This window comes from Phasianus colchicus, chromosome 5 (assembly GCF_987193195.1).
Source record: "Phasianus colchicus chromosome 5, bPhaCol1.hap1.1, whole genome shotgun sequence".
Lineage (NCBI taxonomy): Eukaryota > Metazoa > Chordata > Aves > Galliformes > Phasianidae > Phasianus > Phasianus colchicus.
The window spans coordinates 50790926-50809498 of NC_143440.1; the positions used below are offsets into that span (position 1 = coordinate 50790926).

Below are 18573 nucleotides of genomic sequence, written 5' to 3' on the forward strand. Positions count from 1 at the left end.
TATAGTTGAACTTTGACTAGGAAAATGAAGTAACTTTGGTCCGTTCTCATTCTTCATGGTTTATCTCAAAGCACATCAGGCAGCGGAAATCTCACAGACAGCTTTGTGGGGTGAGGATTTTGTAATCACATAATGCTGCTATTTGTCCTGGGAGTTTAGAAGTGAATAATCCAACGGGAGTAGACACAGCCACCTTCTGACCTGGCAAACTTAAAATGATGTCAGCATACAGAAGAAGACATGGTTTTGAGACAACTTGTCGTTCCCTCTTATAGGCATCTTGTTTACAATTCAACAGTTTTAAATTGAGAGCTATTATGGAAATGCATCTCCACGCATTTGTATAGTTTAATGCTGCTTGTCTAAACACAAATTTAAGTCAGTTGGCAACAGAACACTTAAACCGTTTTTTGGTATTTCTTGCAAAGATTGAAAAAAAGACAGAGAGCTGCTGTCTCATATCAAGGCCCAGCACTGACCCACGTCCCTGCCATCTCTTAGTGCTGTGCAGAAACACACAGCCTCTTGGCCAATCTTGGAGATGGGCATTCGGTCAGCAGAGCAGAGCTGAGGCCAGAAGCCTGAGAGTGCAGTGTGCCTGATAGCAGGCACAAGCTCTGCATGAGGCCGTAATTCGGCAACCAACTGCCCGTCCTGCTCCCAGCCACGTAGCTGGGTTGGAATGCTTTTAATTGCAAGTAACCATTTGGCACCTTTAGGAAGAAGATGAATGAAAACCTGGAGAGAAACAAACTGCATAGCTGCTTGTAACTACATCTCTTATTCTTGTCATGCAGCTAGCATATAAAGAAGTGCCAGATGTATTTATAAACTGGCATTTGGATTGTCTACATCATTTAAAGACTGTACTTTACAATTCTCATATACTTGGGGTTTTTTAAAATACAAGGAATGTGGAAAATACTGAAACTGAGCAGCATTATTGTTCAGAAGTTCTATTTTATTAATGTATTGGGTTTAGCTGTTAAAATACAGATAAACCTTGTCACTGAAAACTAATGCAGTTACTTCCCTGGAGAGTTCTTTGTATCAGTGCTTCATACTGCCTGAGTCAAAGTGAAACAGCTGAGGAAAAGATGCAATAAAGGCCTTTAAAGGACTTTTTGTAATTTATCAGCTGTAGGAAAAAAAAAAAACAAAAACAACAGTACCATAAGGACCATAGCATCCAACATTAGGGTAATAACAGCAGCTACTTACATACCTGTTTGCAGAGCACATCCTGCTGCAAATCATAGTTGAATAGCAGAGAAGGAGTCCATGTGTGCTTTTGGTTTTCTGCAGTATCTCTACCACTTGGCAATCACCTGGAAGTCTTCCACCCCCCATCCTTTCTCCACTATGGAAAAACTGATTTTAGGAAGAAAAAGAAAACAACTTACCTGGAAATAATGTAGAGTTCTACAAAAGATATAGCTCTTAACATGGTAGGAAAAAATAATTATAGATTAAAGCAAATTAAATAATAAAATAAATGGTCTCAGTGCAGAACTTTAGCTGGAAGGATGAGGGTAGGAACAATGCTTGCCAATTTATATTTTAAAGTTGAATGTGTTTTAACTAGAAAGCAAGTGGGAAAAGTCAAGTTTGCCCACCAGTCCAACAGTCAGAGAACTATATTTGGTTTCCAGAAGAATATTAAGGAACTTGTTATTAAATAAATGTCCATGAAGTGCTGTATGTGCCCAAATGTGCAAGATCCACCTGAAAGCTTAAAATAAATGAAGAAAACATTCCACAGTGGTGCTTCATATGAAATACCCAATTTTCAAAGCAAAAGCAATCTGCTGAATTGCTTTTTTTTCATTCTAACAGACCAACAGCCTCAAATACTGATGTGACACCAAATACTGATGTGAGAGAAAATTGATGGTGATATACAAAGTCTGATAACCTTTTTTCACCACCTGCTCTTGAGGAAAAAAAGCACAAACCACCGGATAAGCTCACAGCAAAAAATGTAAAAAGGTGGAGGTTACTGTTTGTACTTTGTTGCCTGTAGAGCTTCAGTCCTTCATTCCGTTTCCTAAGCTTAGCATCACACCTTTTAATTTATTATTATTTTTTTAAATATAAACCAATGCTAGAAACTCAAACAAATACTGGATTGCCTTATTACCATTCAAGCTCTCCACCTGTTTGGCTTGAACAGTATGAACTTCTAACAAACAAAGATGAATATCAGTAGCAGGACAGTATAACTCAGCTGGTCACTGTGTCTTCATGTAGTCGCACTCACTTCTGATATAATCATGGTTAGGAATTATTTTCTACTTAGAAGAACTTTAGCTTACTTAGAAGTAGGAGGAAGATGACCTTCACTCAGTATGACTTTCAAACTAAGAAGAGAAACAGCACCTACCTATGCCGTTGCATTCTGCTGTTTAATTTCTCTGACCTACTGTTGGACTGCAATTCTTCCGCTAAGACAAGTATGTGAGCAGAGTCTTAGCTGGTTTGCTTTTGAATCAGATAAAAAGTTGCTTACCCTTTTAACTGGTAGGTATATAAAAATACTGACCAGTTATGCTAACTGTATCAAAACCAAATATATGTTTGTATAATCTGCAAGTTCTCAGTAAAGCTTGAGGTTGAAGTCATTAAATACAGGAGGTAAATACTTTCCAGAAGTTAGCAGTCATTTATTATCTAATATGAAAACTTGTATTTTGTAGGTAATGTTCCATTCCTAACACTGAACCTCAACAAATCCTCTCATGTTATTTTTAACGAATCCCTTCTTCCATCGGGTTCTAAAAGGAAAAAAAATATATATTTAGAAAGTCCAAGTACAGTGTTTAATTAAATATCGATCATCTTCAGTAGCAGAACACCAAAGCATTAGGTAAGCAGCCCCTTATAGCTCTGGGGGGTTTCTGACAACTGTCAGAAAAACACAAAATAAAGCACTGTTGTTCTTGTTGGATCTCTAACAGTGATCACTGCATACTCTTGTTTTTCTTCACACTCTCAATACCTTAAAATGGCCAGTAACCTTTTCCTCTTCGTTCTATAGCAGGTAAGTGGTAATGTTTTAGGGAAGACTTAAGAGTCTTCTGTTTCTCAGACTGTTGAAGAAACAACAGAAGTTTAAAATATGCTTCATAAAACATATCTTGTTGTTACATTTTAATGAGCAAGTGAGAATCTGTACCTCCATATTTGATCCAATAAATCTAGCAGACTGCAGCACAGAAGTTTCACCACTTTCCTTAGCTGCAGGAAAAACTGAATGTGAAGTAGGTGTAGGAAGGGAAGGCAAGTTAGCTGCTCCAGAAGGTCTTAACATTGGTAGTTCTCCACAAGGAACTACATGCTGACGTTTTACTTTATCCTGGACTTTCCTAAGAGAATGCTTTTAGGATAGAGAAATAATGTTTAATCTCTGAGAACATCTTAGAGAAAGAAGAACTAATGCTTTTAATGTTAGAAGCACATATATTTCTATGGTGATTGCTTTTTTTTTTTTGTGAAAAAGCTGCACTTGAGAGTTGCATGCAGTACCAATTTCTGTCTCACTTTGCAGATACAGTGAATTCTAAGAGTGCATCTGTTGGGTATTTTTCATGTTATTTGACTACAGTTTTAGTAGACAGAATTTTGAATCCAATTTTAATTCACTGATTTTCTGAGTCGAGTTTAAGTTCAAGATCTGTCTGGATATCAGCTGAACACAGAATAACAATGTTAAAAAAGAAGACAACCAAAAAAACATACACAGACTGAAGGCCTTGAAAGGCAAAAATAAAGTTTGAGCAGAGACAGAAAATGTATCTGAAAAACTTTTTTGTTTTAAACTCGGGTAAATTGGAAAAAATGAGGAAGACCATAATTTGAAAAATGAGGCATTGACCGCCTAAATAGCAGCACCTATGAAAACTCTCTGTCAAAGGCATTATGCTGTGTCACAGTTTTTAAATTCTAACTCATTTGTTGCAGGGTTTGGGGGGATGGGGTTCTGCTCCAGACCCAATGAAGATTGGTTTGGGGCAGACTGAGTAAAACCAAGTAATCAGCTTAAGTAAGACATTTGTTTCTAGCCAGCAAGCTCAGTCTCACAAATTACTTTCTCGAAACGGACCATCAATGCTTCCATGTAAATATTACCTCTCCTTGACTTCCCTTTGAAATTTGCCACAAATGCAGAGGTACTTGCCCTACTGTATTTTCTAGTAATCTTACTTTTTTGTGCGTGGCCAACGCTTGTGTATCAGCTGCCCTAAAAAGTTTGGGGCAAAAAGAAGAAAAAAAGAGGAAAAATGTCAGTTATGCTTTAAGTGAAGTTTGGACTTAGTGCAAAGAATTACGTTGACTGATATTTCATTGTATTGCAAAAGCTAAGTATCAGCACTGTAAGCAAACTTCACTTCAATCCACTCGAAATAACAAGCACACAGTGTTCTTCCACTTCTTCATCTTAGTGTTCAAGATTGAAATGATTTGAAGTCACTTGCCAGAGCTCCTGAAAGTAAGGATGCTGCAATGCCTGATGGGCAGCAATTCTCTCGTCAGGATCGTATTTTATCATTGCGTACAGAAGAGTTAATCCTTTAGCAGATAAATTGTGCACTGGAGGAGGTATTCCTTTTCCTTTTTTAAAAGGGAAATGAAAATTCAAAATTGTTGACCTGTGTTAAGCAAGTTGAGAACAGTTACTCATAAATATTCACAGCAAAATTGCAACTTACACTTGAAAAAAAAAATCAGAGTTAGTAAATCAATTGTTAGGGGAAAGTAAGTAATACTTGGACAAAACATTTTCTTTCCTAACAAGTTATGTCATTGGCCTTAAGCCAACTTTCCCTTAGTATGGGAAAAAAAAAAGCCAAATAAGATTGTTCTAAGCTCAGATTTCCTCTGTTGTGCCTACAAGGATCACAAGTGTGTGATGGCCTCTGGGGAAGAGGGGTAGAAAGAAGACAACGCTGTTTGGTCAGCAGCTGTCACAACACAAGCAGAATTTTGTGGCAGTTCTCTGCCCAGAAACATCCCAGCTGTACAGTTGTATTTTGGATATTTAACCACTGAGATTAATAACTATGAGGATGCATACTTACTGCTTGAACTTGTTGAGAGTTCTATTGGCAGGAGTGCCTATCACATCATGGATTTTTGAAATTTGGTCCAGATCATTAGATCCAGGAAAGAGAGGCTGAAAACTGCAAAGCAAGAGGTGGTAGTAGGTTTACACCACAGTTAGTTAAACTAGTTTAAGTGACATCACTGTCACCAATTTTGTTTTTTTTCCTCCATTTAAGACAAAGATAAACTTTAGGATTATTTATTTGTGAACAGTTTTAATACCAGCCAACAATTACAGGACAATATGTGAGCAGCAGATTACTACAGCTGCATTTTTTGATTGAAGAGGAAGTTTGGGTTATTAAACAGAAATCTATAGTTGTCCTTTCCTCACAGGTTTGGGGTAAAATACGTAAGGACAACATCCCTCCTTGTGAAAGGTAATGGATATAGAATTTTGTTTTCTTCTAGCATAGTTGCAGATCCCACAAAACAGAGTGTTTTCCTCCTTTTAAGACAGCAAAACCAAGCATTCCCTTTCGCTGTGTATGCACAAAGAAATACATATTTATAAGAAACATTCCATTCCTACACACAGGTTCTTTTCAAGCAGCAGCACTGGAGAGATGGTAATTTGAACTACATTCCTGAGCCTTATCCTCAGTTAATATAAAACTTGCAAATAGTCCTTGAAAACATTGTTATCAATATAGCAATCTGACTCAGCAACTTAGGTCCACTAACATTCAATTCTTGCATATGTTCCCTTCTTCCATGCAGGCAGAACATTTCATCTGGCATATAATTTTAAGAAATACTTCTTCCTTAGCACCACTTGGTTCCTGAAAGCAAAACATTCAGCCCCCTTTGTAGAAGGGAAAAACTTCTATTAATTAATTTCTATTAACTGTCGGTAAATTCAATCCAACAGCTGTCTGCTCACCTCTCTGAATGTCTTTGTAAGGCTTTGAGAGGAAGGAGAAAAAGAGATTTGATTCCCGTTGCACAGCTGTATCTCACAATTCAAGCAGGAGTGGGAGTGGCTTTTGTTTGAATGACAAAAATGTCAAAAATGCACCATCTTGAAGTGTAACACTACAACTGAAGGAACGACAACTGCACAGTCCACAAAAGGAAGGAATCCTGAGCAATCCAGGAACCCAGGTTTATGAGGAGTAGAGAAAGGGAGAAGACTTGCAAGACAAATGTGACTGAGTAAGATTAAAAGATTCTTCCAAAAATGCAGTCTCAAGTGTAGACTTTGGCAAATGTTCAACAGCAAAAACTGCAAGATCCTCTTAAGAAGAAACAAACCTGTCCATAACTTCCTTCAGCTTGGCAAGGCTGTACTTTTGAAAATTCACTTATTTCCAAGGAACATTCCTCATTTCTTTCTGAACACATCTATTAGGTCTCTGAAAATGTGCAGCGGTTGCAAAGACTGAAATTTGTTACATTAAGCTAAAATTAGGAGGAAGTATCTCTTTTGCAGTGTGTAATTTTCTTGCAAAACTTCAAAGCACACCAATTCAAACTGGAATGGGAAAACACGGCATTTTTAAAACATTTGTTCCCAATTTACTTTGCAAGAGAACTACCACATTTGGAATTTTTCAGTTAACAGTTTTCTGACCGAATGAGAACTGTTTCTACAAGTTAGCAGCCAAAGCATAAGAGTTGTCATTTAATGTGATGGCAGCAGCTGCGCCTGCCATGTGGAGGAGGAGGAAAGAAAAAAGCAAATGTTACCACTCCTGGTTGCGTATGAGAGGCAGCAGTGTGGGAGGAGAATAGAGAAGAACTGCTGCTGTTGCTATGGCACAGAGATACTGGAGGAATAGTCATGGTTTTTAGTTTTTTGTTTTCTGAAGACCGAAGACAATTTCACTGAGTTATGGTTTTATCATCTTTGATAATCCTACAGGGCTTTAATCTATTTTTTTCTGAACACTTCCTTCACTGGAACCCAACTTGAAAATATCCCAAGACACAAGGTTCTGGCATGGCACAAGGGTCTTGAATGACCTATTTCATACACCACCTAGTAAGCGCAAGGGAGTGTCTTCACTGATCTTCTGTTTTCACAGAAGTCATGAAAAAAGGGGAAAATTTGCCATCAAGTGTATTAACAAGGCTGAGGATAACAGTGATACCCATGCAGGACTTGAGCCGTACTTCAGAGACACGGCAGATAAAGTACATTCCTGTAAAATTCAAATATGAAGGCAGAGGCTTGGGAGCAGGGGACTGTTCAACGTTATTCTCCTTGTAAATATTTTGTAATGGGTATGATGTTTTCCCAAACAGCTTGCTGCTTTACTACTGGCACAATAAGGTGAACAGAGTGCCAGACAAGGGATGATTACTGCCTCATCAGCCCTGCAGACTGATCGTGCAGTGAAGTTCCACGAAATGGTGGAAACAAAGACCAGATTATCTTTACCACGTGCTCCTTATTTCAGTTATTTACCTTTGATTTTCCTGATAACAACAAGAAAGACCCTCCACTGAACACGGTACCTTGTGATTTCATAGAAAACACAGCCAGCACTCCATATATCCATTTTGTAGCTATAGTAGCCATTTGTAAGCAAGCATTCAGGTGCTCGGTACCAGCGTGTGGAGATATATTCTGTGTATGGCTGCTTAGAATATATAGTCCTACAAGATCCAAAATCTGCTAACTTCAGGGTATTCTGCTGCAAAAATAAAATATCCTGAATTTAGAAACGCGGAAATATTCAGGCAAGGATTTTCCTGACACGTGTGAAGTAGTCACCATAAAAGAAATCACAGATTACTTAAAGAATAAAATTTCAGAAAGCCCAAGGGGGGTGTTGTAGCAGTAAAACTGCATTTAAATAGCACATAGCTCCAAGAGTTGAAGAGATCTGTGTCCCACAATATGAAGAAATGCTTTTCTACATCATTAAAAGACAGATCTAAGAGTTAATTGAAAAGCATATGGACAATTACTGAAAGGAAGCCCGCTAAATAGGACATCTGGATTAAGTTATTTTCTTTGACTTCTTGCGTTTAGCAGTGATATAATGGATGGTTTCAGCTTCCTTTTGCAACAGTTTTTCTCCTGTATGTTTCTATGATATAAAAAAAGAAAAAAATATCTCCAGAAAATAAAATTTCATCAACTGGACTTTCAAATCCTTGTTTTTCAGACTATATTAGCAAAATAACATTCTGGAACTGGTGAGAGAATAGATTTCAATGAAGAAATCTTCTGAAAGCTACTATCTTCTGCTCTCTTCTGTAGGAGTAACTTCCACTACACTTAGAGATTATACCTAGAAAAAAAGATGCAGAACTGAACCCCATTGCTCGTCTCTAAATAAACACAGAGGAAAATGTATACTGACACATGATTAAGGATCATTTTGCAGATTGGCAGAGAATCATCATGGAATCACAGAATGGTATTGGTTTGAAGGGACTTTTAAAATCATCCAGTTCCAACCTCCCTGCTATAGGCAGGGAAACCTCCCATTAGAGCAGGCTGCTCAAAGCCCCATCCAGCCTGGCCTCAGGGCTTTGACACCTGGGCATGGACACAGGGAAGCTCTAACACATCTGATCTACCTCAGGTTTGTGCCAGTAACAAATCTGCTTGTTCCTTCATTCCTCTAGATTAGGACTGAAGCATCAGAGGCAACTTTTTATGTAATTAATACAAATTATATAATGTTTATATATTTTTGTATATAATATAAATATTATAATAATATCATATGTAGTTACTTATATAAGTATATAATTACTTATATAATATATAACAATATAGTATATATATATAAAATAAAAACTGTGCTTGTATTCCTAAAGAAGTATTACTTTCTCAGCATAAACAAAAACATACCAATACATTTCATTTTCAGTTAAAAATTCTCCACACAAAATGCATTACCTTTATTAATATGTTTTCTGGTTTCACATCTCTGTGAAATATCCCATTTCTGTACCAATATAAACACATGAGAGAAAAGAGTTCAGTGCAAAGATAAATATTATCAGTGCTTCCACTTATTTGTAAAACAAACAAAAACCAACCAAGGAAATCAACCATAAAGTAACTAACACTTCCATCAGCCCTACCAACAGCAGAGAAAAAAATTAATTTTGCCACTACAGTGGGACAAGAGCTGCAGGTATGGGAATGAGGAAATGGTAAGTGAAGGAAGGGGAGGCAAGCTTTCTACTTTTGCTCTCATGTGGTTACAAAAGGATGGGAAGGGCCCCCACACTCCCAGAAGGGCTTCCTGCAGTTCCCCTCAGGTGCTGGCAACAGCACTGGCCACCAGCCTGCAGGTGGGCAATGTCCTTTTTTCACCCTGCAGCAGTCTGCTGCCTCAGGTATTTGTATGGATCTACTTAGCAATGACCCCAAAATCAGTGAATGATGCATTTACCACAAAGGTCTTGCTCGCCTGGTCTCTTACCTATGTATGTGATCAAGAGATTTGCATAACTGGTACATGTAGTTCTTTATTTTTTTTTCAGGTAACGGCTTTCTCCGTCCTAGAATTAAATTTCAAGTTGTCCAGGTCATTTTTAGCAAACGAGAGAATACCAGGAAATACTCTTCAGCTTCCAGTAATGCACTGACATAACATTTCCAGTTACACTATTTCTGTCATTTAAAGCTAGCTTTGTAATCCATTTTCCACTCAAAATTCAGGCATAATTTAAATTTCAGTGAGAACCAGAGTAGTTGGGCTAACATAACTGTCAGTTCAATAGTCTGTAAAAGGCCTTAACTTTTACTGCCTGTTTTTCTTCCATTATCTGCATCTCCAAATTCTGACAGAACTCCAGTATTTCATTTCCAAACGTCTGATTTCCTTTCTAAAAAAAGTTACAGGCCTTCAGGTTCATGATTCCTATCCATCACCTCAAATTAGTGCGATGTTTAAATGTCTGTGATTCACTATTGACTTGCAAATTACAGGTTAACCCAGGTAGCTGCTTGCTGTTGCACCGTAATGACAGTTATAAAATGCATCTACTTTTCAGAGCCCTACAGTAACTACAGGACTTTTTTTCTTTTATAGGCTCCAAAGGCCTTTTAATCTCGCTATAATGCCTTTATATAATGCTGCAGTGTTGTCAACAGTGGCAGAAGCGATCACATCTTTGCAAACCAGAGCAGGTAGCCCTGTGCCCACTGCCATCAGCATGGGTAACAGGTGGGGCAGGAGGTGGGGACCTCCAGTCTGCCTCTGTAATCCACCCAGCAGGATCAGCTCACGGGGCACTGGAAACTGAGCACACTTACATCAGGAAATGTCATATTCTGAGCCCAGTAGAGATGGTGTTTCAACATCAGGATTTTTGCTGTTTTCAGTACAAAAGATGTTAAAAGATTTGGTCATTCAAATCAACTCTGATTACTGGTAGTATTTAAGAAACCAAACCTTCCTGAAAAGAAGTCGTGCTCAATTGTCTTTTCCTCCTCACAGGTCACTACTAAAATCTGGAGCAGATGCTCCTCTACTTTCAGATTTATCATTGCAGGAAGCTTACTGGGAAGCCATTACAAAGTGAACCGTAAGAAGGCAGCATTAGGAGGCTGCAGTCATTTTTCTTTGGGCATCTTCCCCACCTCTCTCTGAGCCCTATTTACTTCCTCATTTTAAATGACCAAAGTGTTCTGACTGAAGCAAAGGCAAGGCTGGTTGTCACTGATACCCCTATGCACTGAGAACAAGAGAACGATGGCTTCATGTAAGCACAAATAGCCTTAACTGAACTAACAGGAATCTGTCAGTGTAACAGAAGGAACAAAATGGAAGGATCAATTTCTGCCCCATAGGAAACTAGTGATGCCTACTGTGAAACCACCAAAGTTATTTTCTGAAGCAAACAAACAAAATCTACCAGGAAAACAACCTTGCTGTTTTAAAATTAAAAACAAAAACTAACTAATTAACCAAACACTAAAACCAGAATACACTGAAACTACTAGATTAATTTCCATCTGTGTTCAATGCTTAATATAGCAGGCTTTTTCACATTAAAAAAAAACACACACACACAGAGAAAGCAAATGCTCTGGGTGAAAAAAAATAAAGGCATTTAAAGAGCAAATCTATGCCTTCTCTTTTTCCACAATTGTAGTATATTTTCTAGAGGGAGAAAATGCAGGTTTGCTGTTAATGCACTGAACTAATTTCATATCAATGAGGGCTCCTTCCTGCACTCAGCTACTCGTCTGACTTAACTTCACAAATTCATCATGGAAAAAAAAAAAGCCTTAATAAAACCAGCAATTGTTCATGTTTGTTTCTTTGAGCAGTGGAGTCAAACAACTCTATTTTAATCTCAGATCTTTACTGATCTGAACGCCCAGTGTCACAGATACAATGTGAGAGCAAGTCTTTATTTTACTACTCTGAATATCAGTAGCGTGTTGGGTTACTTAACTGAATCTCCCAGCCATAAAGACAGTAAAATTTAAATAACTCCACCAAAAAATCCTCTTTTACTAATGAAATTGTAAATAATTGCCTTTCAGTTATTGTAACCAACTCCTTTGGTGTCTACAGATCCTTTCTTTGTTCCTTCTGTAGGAATGCTTCCTTAAGCCCCGTGGCATCACACCTGCTTTGACATCCACATTCAGAATTCTTCAAAATGGGTGTTTTCAGTGAAAAATGTTCACTGAAAAGTGGAAAAGCATTACTGAGTGGTCTTTAAAACAAACTGGAATAATTTTCAAGTTATTTTATTGCAATCCTGACCTAACAAGAGCCTGTTCAAGTTGCACTTTTTGTTATATAAAGCCTTTTTTTTGTAGTCAAGGTTGTTTCCAAGTTGTCATGTAAAGTTTAACTGCAGAAATAGAGGGGCACTGACCTGACTCTTTAGAAACCTTCTGCATGCATCCATGCTTTAAACAACTAGGTAGATGAAAGAGAGTAAATCAGTACAGCACAGAATTTCACTACAAAATTCATAACATGGAAGAGTGAAGAGAATATAATTAATTCCACTTTGTAGTCTACACAGGGAGAGTTTGTCGGTTTAAGCATATGCCACATACCTTTTATCAGCTCATAAATATTCATATCCATAAGTTCACATATCAGTGAAAGGCAGCCAGCTTTTTTATCACTGAAGAAAGAAATTAGGAGACTTTAAACTAGAAATAAAATGTACATGTTGATTTGTATACAGTGTAGAGAAAAAGTAATTTAACCAGTACTAAAATGGACATTTTCAGTTGATGCTTTCATGTTTTCCAGCTTAGGCTCTGACATTTCATATTTATAGTTTACACCATCCAGAGTGTCTTTCACAAAATTTAATTGACTTACTCTGTGAAGGTATTGGAATGCTTTTTTTTTGAGCTATACAACACTGTTCAGTATCAAGAAATTTCCAGTAAATTGAAGTGATACAACCTTACAACGAGGTAGGAAAAACACTATGCCATACATGAAAATACTTTCTAGCTTGGTCATCAGTAGTGTGTTGAGTGGAAATAAGCATCTGACTGGAATCACTGCTCACAGCAGTTTAGGTACATGATACTATATCTAATACTTTATTTTCCATTTCACTGCCCTGCAGAGGCAGATGTCTTTTGGTCTTCAGTTTTTCTAAGAAGATAATTGCACTAAAGCACACCCCTCTGCAACACTGTTAACCCTGACAACTAATGAGTGAGGGTACAATCAGCAATCCAGTTCACAGACAGACTGAGAAAGAGCCAGGTGAGCTGGTTGGCCATCTGGATGACACTGTACAGCAGCTGAAGTTGAGAATTCCAGAGAGCTGCTGATATGACTACCAGCTTCTCATGTATTATTTGCAAAGAAGTATCTGTAAACCTACCTACAAAATGATGCTGCCAAATAGCTTGTCTGGATCCTGACTTCAAACTGCCAGGCCAAACCTTGAAGTACCTTGAAGTACCAGGGCATATTTCAGCAAATAAGCTCTGAGCAATCCAAACCAGGAGTCTCCAGCAGACTCAGTGTTGTGTAGTTAAAGTAACTCAGTGGGTTTGGGATATGGGTTCAAATCATCAGCAAGTACTATAGGTTACGACATGAAGTTTAGGTAGGCTAGAAATACAGCTAGCCTGTCATCTTAATACGGATGTTGAAGTGTTTTTCAGATTGCTACAAAAGACAGCAAGCTCTCATTTAACAAAAAACACAATGACTTCAGAATTTGACAGATCAGCTGTTTTTTCTTTCTGCTGGAAGGAAAAACTGGCTAAACTTCTACAGGTTGCCTCTAGATCCAGAAGTTACCACATACTGCTTGAACAAAATGAGGAAGAAATGAATGAACCATACTTACAAAACAACTTCATGTAACATAAGGATATTAGGATGTGGACTCAACCTCCTCAGGGCTTGTATTTCACTCAGATTATTCACTTGTTCAATACTAAAGTTGAATTAAAAAGAAAAAGAAAACTGACTTGCAGTCAGAGACCGGATTATAATTGTTCTCCCCTGCCATGACTGTCAGAACTCACTCCACATTAGTCTGAAACTGAACTTTCAAATGCAAGATCAGATAAATTGTTTGCCTGTTTTATTTCTTTATGGAACAAATCAATAATCAGCAGATTATTGGCTCTATTTCTTGTTGCAGTCCAGAGCAGCTGGACTTACCTTAACATGATCAGTCGTGTACTGTGCTCCAGACACCAGTTACTGTGCCATGGACATAGCTGGGAGGAATTTTGTGTTCATTCTAAGCTGGTGTAGCATACGTACCAATTATTGCTCAGCACGCTGCTGGAAGTGACAGTCTAGCCTTGCCAAATTTAACATTTAAAATTCAGTTTGAATGTTAAGCAATTATATGAAAAATATATGCTATTCAGCTGTTGATTAATTATTTTGTTGCCCTCCTAGACTATAATAAACAACAAAACTACATGCTATAGAACTTCTAAGGAGGGAGGAGGGGAAAAAAAAGCTTTGTACGCTGTTAAATGGATCAGAACAGGAGACATAAGCTTTTTCATGACTTCAAAGCTAAACATGAAATCACAATTTTCCAATTTGAAACTAGGAGAAATGCTTTGAGTGGGCTTGTTCTGTTTAAAACACTTGTCTGCTGCCTCAAAGTTTACCAAGAGAATTTGTCAGTCAATTCACCAGAGGGTTAAAGGCCTAAAAAACATTAAAACTGTACTACATGAGACACAAGTTGGCTTGTTATTCCCTACCACCAAATTGCATACCTCCTGATCTTGATGTAGCTGAGCAGGTGATTTCAATACTCTTTTGATCATAAACTGGACAAGTCTGGTCAGTAGTAGGTAATGCATAAATGACTCAACAGTTGTCTAATGTGACAGAGAATCAGAAGTCACATCATTAATTAAAGATAATTGGGTTCTTTTGTGTTTGTTTGAGCTTACAGTAATTTTTTCACACTTCCACTTATTCTTCTCTAAAGCTCTGAGACAGTAAACCGTTGACATTACTGAAGTTGCACTTAAGAGCAAAATGTCCTAATTTACGTCTTCTGTACAAATGTGTCACTCCCACTGTGATCAGTAGGAAGTTAAGAGACTGAACTGAGAATACAAGGTCAGTGACCCACAGAAGCAGAGTTGGGTGCATATGTATTTGGAGAAGAATGTCAAGTGAATATCTCTGCTTCCACATGGCCCCTGTTTTTCTTGTTTAACCCTCGATCCAGCAGTGGTCAGGCAGCATTTGCTCTAATAGAGGACAACAGTTCAAGTACTCAAGGAAATAACCCCAATGCCAAATAGGAAGGCCTTTCATAGTAAGCAGCAGCGATCACTTCCTACACTGCACGCAAACCTTTTTACTACACAAGTATTCAAAAACCTTCACTTAATCCTTATTTTTCATTTCCCCGCTAAATTTCAATAAGATACCCTGCAGGAATAGAATTAACTACACATACCTTTTAAAATGTTGTTTCATGCATTTACATGCATAGTACTTTCCATCTCTAAGACTCAATATCTTCAGAACATCAGAAAACGTTCCCTCTCCTATCTTACAAACTGCTTTATATTCTAAAAACAAAAACACATAGTTTCAGTTTACAGTGGAAATTGTTATAACAATTGCATAGCCATCCATAAAAATTTGCTAAATTCTGACTACTGGAATCTTTTTTTTATAAAAGTTTGTGGTTTTTTTTTTCTGTTAACACATCCAGTGTTTGAGAGGAAATATAAGGAATAACAGAAAACAACATTTTGCTGCTCATATTACATGAACTTATGTTCCTGAAATACACTAACCCAAGCTTCAGGAGTAACCACTGCCTCCTTGCTCAGAGACACAATGCTCTCCACATGGCACTTCTTACCCTTTCTTTCTGTGCAGTGCATTAGCAACTGAGGAATGCATTTATGCTTTGTGTCTTTCAGAAATGTATCATTTTCTTGAAAGGGTACTTTGGCATTGTTTCACTTTTTTCTTTTTTAAGGAAAAGTAATTACTGATTTTAAAGCTTTATTCCCCTATCGACAAGAGTATCCAGGTAGGCCAAGAATAAGGCTTTTCTTAAATATTCTTAGTCTTCTTCTGATCTCCTTCAAAACTGACATTTCTTTCCTCCTTTATTCTCCTCTAGCATTCTAATCAACTATTCTCAATCCTACTGACTGGTTCTCTTCACCCACCTTGTCCTCCTGTTTCCATTTATTTATAGCACCCACAGATTCTATCCTTCCATTTATTTTACCTGCACAAAACCCAACTCTGCTAAGCTCTACGCTGCTCTTGCTTTTGAGCTAGCCTTATTATTTGAGAAAGATCCAAACCCAGGGAGGCAGAGCAGGATACCTCCTCTACCTTATTCAGCCCCTCTGGGGAGTCGAAATAACAGCAGAAGAGCAGTAACTCCAAGGAAGTGCAGCTGTCTGCATAAGCTGCCATGACAGCACTGAGCCGTGGATGTGCTCTGTGACACTGCTCTCCCAGAAGCCTTCCTAACCTGATGGGAGGACTCCTTCTAAGGTCACTCCTCGATCAGATTCTGTCCTACTGCTTGGATTGGAGAGAAGGGAATTTACTAGCGTAGATGTGGGTCATTTCATGCCAGCTGCTCTTTGTGGCCAAGAAGATTTCCAGATATGTTTAATTTACAAGTATAAATACAGCCTCACAGTGGAGAAAGCCTGCCAAGGAATTTTGCAGAGAGAAAAATCACTTAGGCAGAGACATTCGAATGATGTTTTCAAACTAGCAATCAGTTTGTGTTGCCTTCACCTCTTTTCTCCTCCCCAAGCTTCACACTTGTTAAGTCTTCTTACCTTGTGATGTGAGTGCTTACATTTTAATTAGCAGAAACTGTCCCCATGCAAATCCCCCTTTTCTCCAACAAAGAAGCTTCTGGGAAAACTGTCATTTGCTTTTCTTGTTTTTATCATCTGCTGCTGAGGTTTTCTGATTATCACACTTCATGCTGCTCCAGTGTAGAAAATATAGATATTTTTTACCCAGATTTTCTTTAAAACCTAGTCCTCTCCATAAATTCAAACAGTCTTTTCATTTCCTACATTGTTTCCCCCCCCTTTTTTCCCTTAAAATCACAAATTAGGCCTTCTAGTTAGAAAAAGAGAGAAAACAGAGCAATTTAAAACCAATCACAGTCTAATGCTTTCTACACAATTACATATGGAACAATTATTAGAAGCAGAAATAGAATTTGAAAACCATTATGGGTAAAGAGACAGTAGCAGAGACTCCAAGGTGTGGCTGAGACCATGGGGTTTAGTATGTGTGGCTGTTAGCAGAAACTGGGCAGGCAGTGCTTCAAGCAGGGTGATTCCTAATCTTTGTGAGCTCTGAGGAACACAAGCAAGAAGCACGTTTTGCATGTGCCTCCTTGAGTTTTAATTTCCCATCTAAACAGTTAAATATAAAACAGGAGTCATAAATTCAAAGCAGTTAAATCCAACATTTCTAAAGAAGGCTTATCAGTAGAGTTTTTGCTAGCAACTGATCTCCACTAAAACACAAACACAATAGCTGTGCTACATGCTCATACAACAGAGCCAATTTCCGTGGCAAAAAAATACCCAAGTAGCCATAAAAGTTATTTGTTGACCAACTGAGCCATGAGCGATGCTGGGTGCACCTCTGGGAGAGCAGATTTAAGAGAAGAAAAAACTTCTGTGGAACTGCAGCTGGGAGAGAGGAGGGAGAGAAGCAGCCCTGCTGCCACCAAGGTCAGTGCAGGAGAAGGGCAGGAGGTGCTCCAGGCATGGTGCAGCAGCACCCTGCAGCCCAGAGCAGGCTTATGGTGGAGCAGTGATGGAGCACTGTGGACTGCCTACATTCCCCTGTGCTGCTCCAGGGAAGGAGGTAGAAGAGGGTGGACGGGAGGAAGACAGTTTTACTTTGCTTCTGGTTCTCACTGCTCTGGTCTGTTAGCAGTGAGCAACAAACTGCATTCATTTCCCTATGTTGAGACTGTTTGGGGCATGATAGCAATACGTGATTAATCCTCAGTCCTTATCTTGACCCTTGAGCACTTTTCCATCACCTTTTCTCTCCCTCTTTGAGGACAGGAGTGAGAAAGCCCATTAGGTTGAAACCACCACAGGTGTACTTATTTTCACAATAAAATGCTGCTAGGCATGCAAAAAAAGCTCACGTGCAAGTAACAAACACCTGAGGAAAACACTGGAGAGCCATCCTCTCCACCAGTGACAAGAATGACAGCACAGACCACAGTAACTGAAATCAACTGACCGAAGCGCAGAATCAGAAATGAAAATTGCATTAGTCAAAATGTTGTTTTTTTGTTGATGCATAAAACTAGCATGTAAACTCTCAACAAGGCAAGTCACTGAAGATGGGAGGGCCTTTCTCGTAGGGAGGAAATGGGAGAGTGATCACACAACAAGTTATTGTTTAATGAGAAACTGAGAGAAACTCAGACATGATAAGAATAATAGCATGATGTTATAGATTGAGAAGGAAAACAAATTAGACTTGCAGCATACCAACAATTTAATACCAGTTTTGAAGTCCTCAAGCCAAGATTTATGAAGATCCTTAAACATTCACTTCCACATAACTGATTCCTCAAAAGTGACTAGATGGCAACTAGTCTGTAGGGAATTGTTATGTCACAGCCCAAAATGATGATTGGGCACCTGGTGAAGGGGGTGGCTGGCCCAGGAAGCACAGGTGCAAGAGATTCATCTGTGCTTTCCACATGACTGAAAGAGGTGGGCCCAGAGTCCACCCCTCCATGGGCTTATTTAAGGGCTTTCCTTGGAAAGGAGAACATCTTCTGGGTGAGGGCTGTCTGTTAAGAAGTGGTCAGAGGCCTCCATCACCAGCTGGGTGAGCCAACTTTTTCTTGTATGTGATTATTAATGGTTCCTAATGATGCTTTGCATGGTATCACAAAGAACGTAGCAGTTTCACTGCCTCCAAGGACAGACACTATTAATCAGTAAATTATAGTAACTTCAAGCAAACACTGAAACCAAATAACCAGGTTGAAACATTTCAGTGTTAAACTATGAAGTTTAATACAGCTGCAAAA

At 38.5% G+C, this 18573-nt stretch overlaps 2 protein-coding genes across 17 annotated transcripts in view; one reads left to right on the forward strand and one right to left on the reverse strand.

Moving 5' to 3' along the window:
• Window positions 1-18573, reverse strand: part of MOK (MOK protein kinase) — a 20910-nt gene continuing 2337 nt past the window's right edge. The window contains exons 2-15 of one of the 15 annotated variants that reach the window (XM_090141655.1): window positions 16345-16476; window positions 14962-15076; window positions 14264-14368; window positions 13366-13455; window positions 12098-12168; window positions 9495-9573; window positions 8963-9011; window positions 7564-7742; window positions 5079-5180; window positions 4476-4649; window positions 4129-4240; window positions 3176-3376; window positions 2999-3089; window positions 1380-2774 (exon numbers count right to left, since the gene is read on the reverse strand). In XM_090141655.1, coding sequence (XP_089997781.1) covers window positions 3000-3089; window positions 3176-3376; window positions 4129-4240; window positions 4476-4649; window positions 5079-5180; window positions 7564-7742; window positions 8963-9011; window positions 9495-9573; window positions 12098-12168; window positions 13366-13385 — 1077 coding nt within the window. In that variant the 5' untranslated portion in view covers window positions 13386-13455; window positions 14264-14368; window positions 14962-15076; window positions 16345-16476 and the 3' untranslated portion in view covers window positions 1380-2774; window position 2999. The other 14 variants (XR_016467064.1, XR_016467063.1, XR_004166882.2 and 11 more) reach the window with 14 other exon arrangements.
• The window catches only part of ZNF839 (zinc finger protein 839), a 14474-nt gene continuing 13419 nt past the window's right edge, over window positions 17519-18573 (forward strand). For both annotated transcript variants that reach the window (XM_031592972.2, XM_090141643.1), the window contains exon 1: window positions 17519-18368. The gene's annotated coding sequence lies outside the window, so the exon portion shown is untranslated. The remainder of the gene's footprint in view (window positions 18369-18573) is intronic.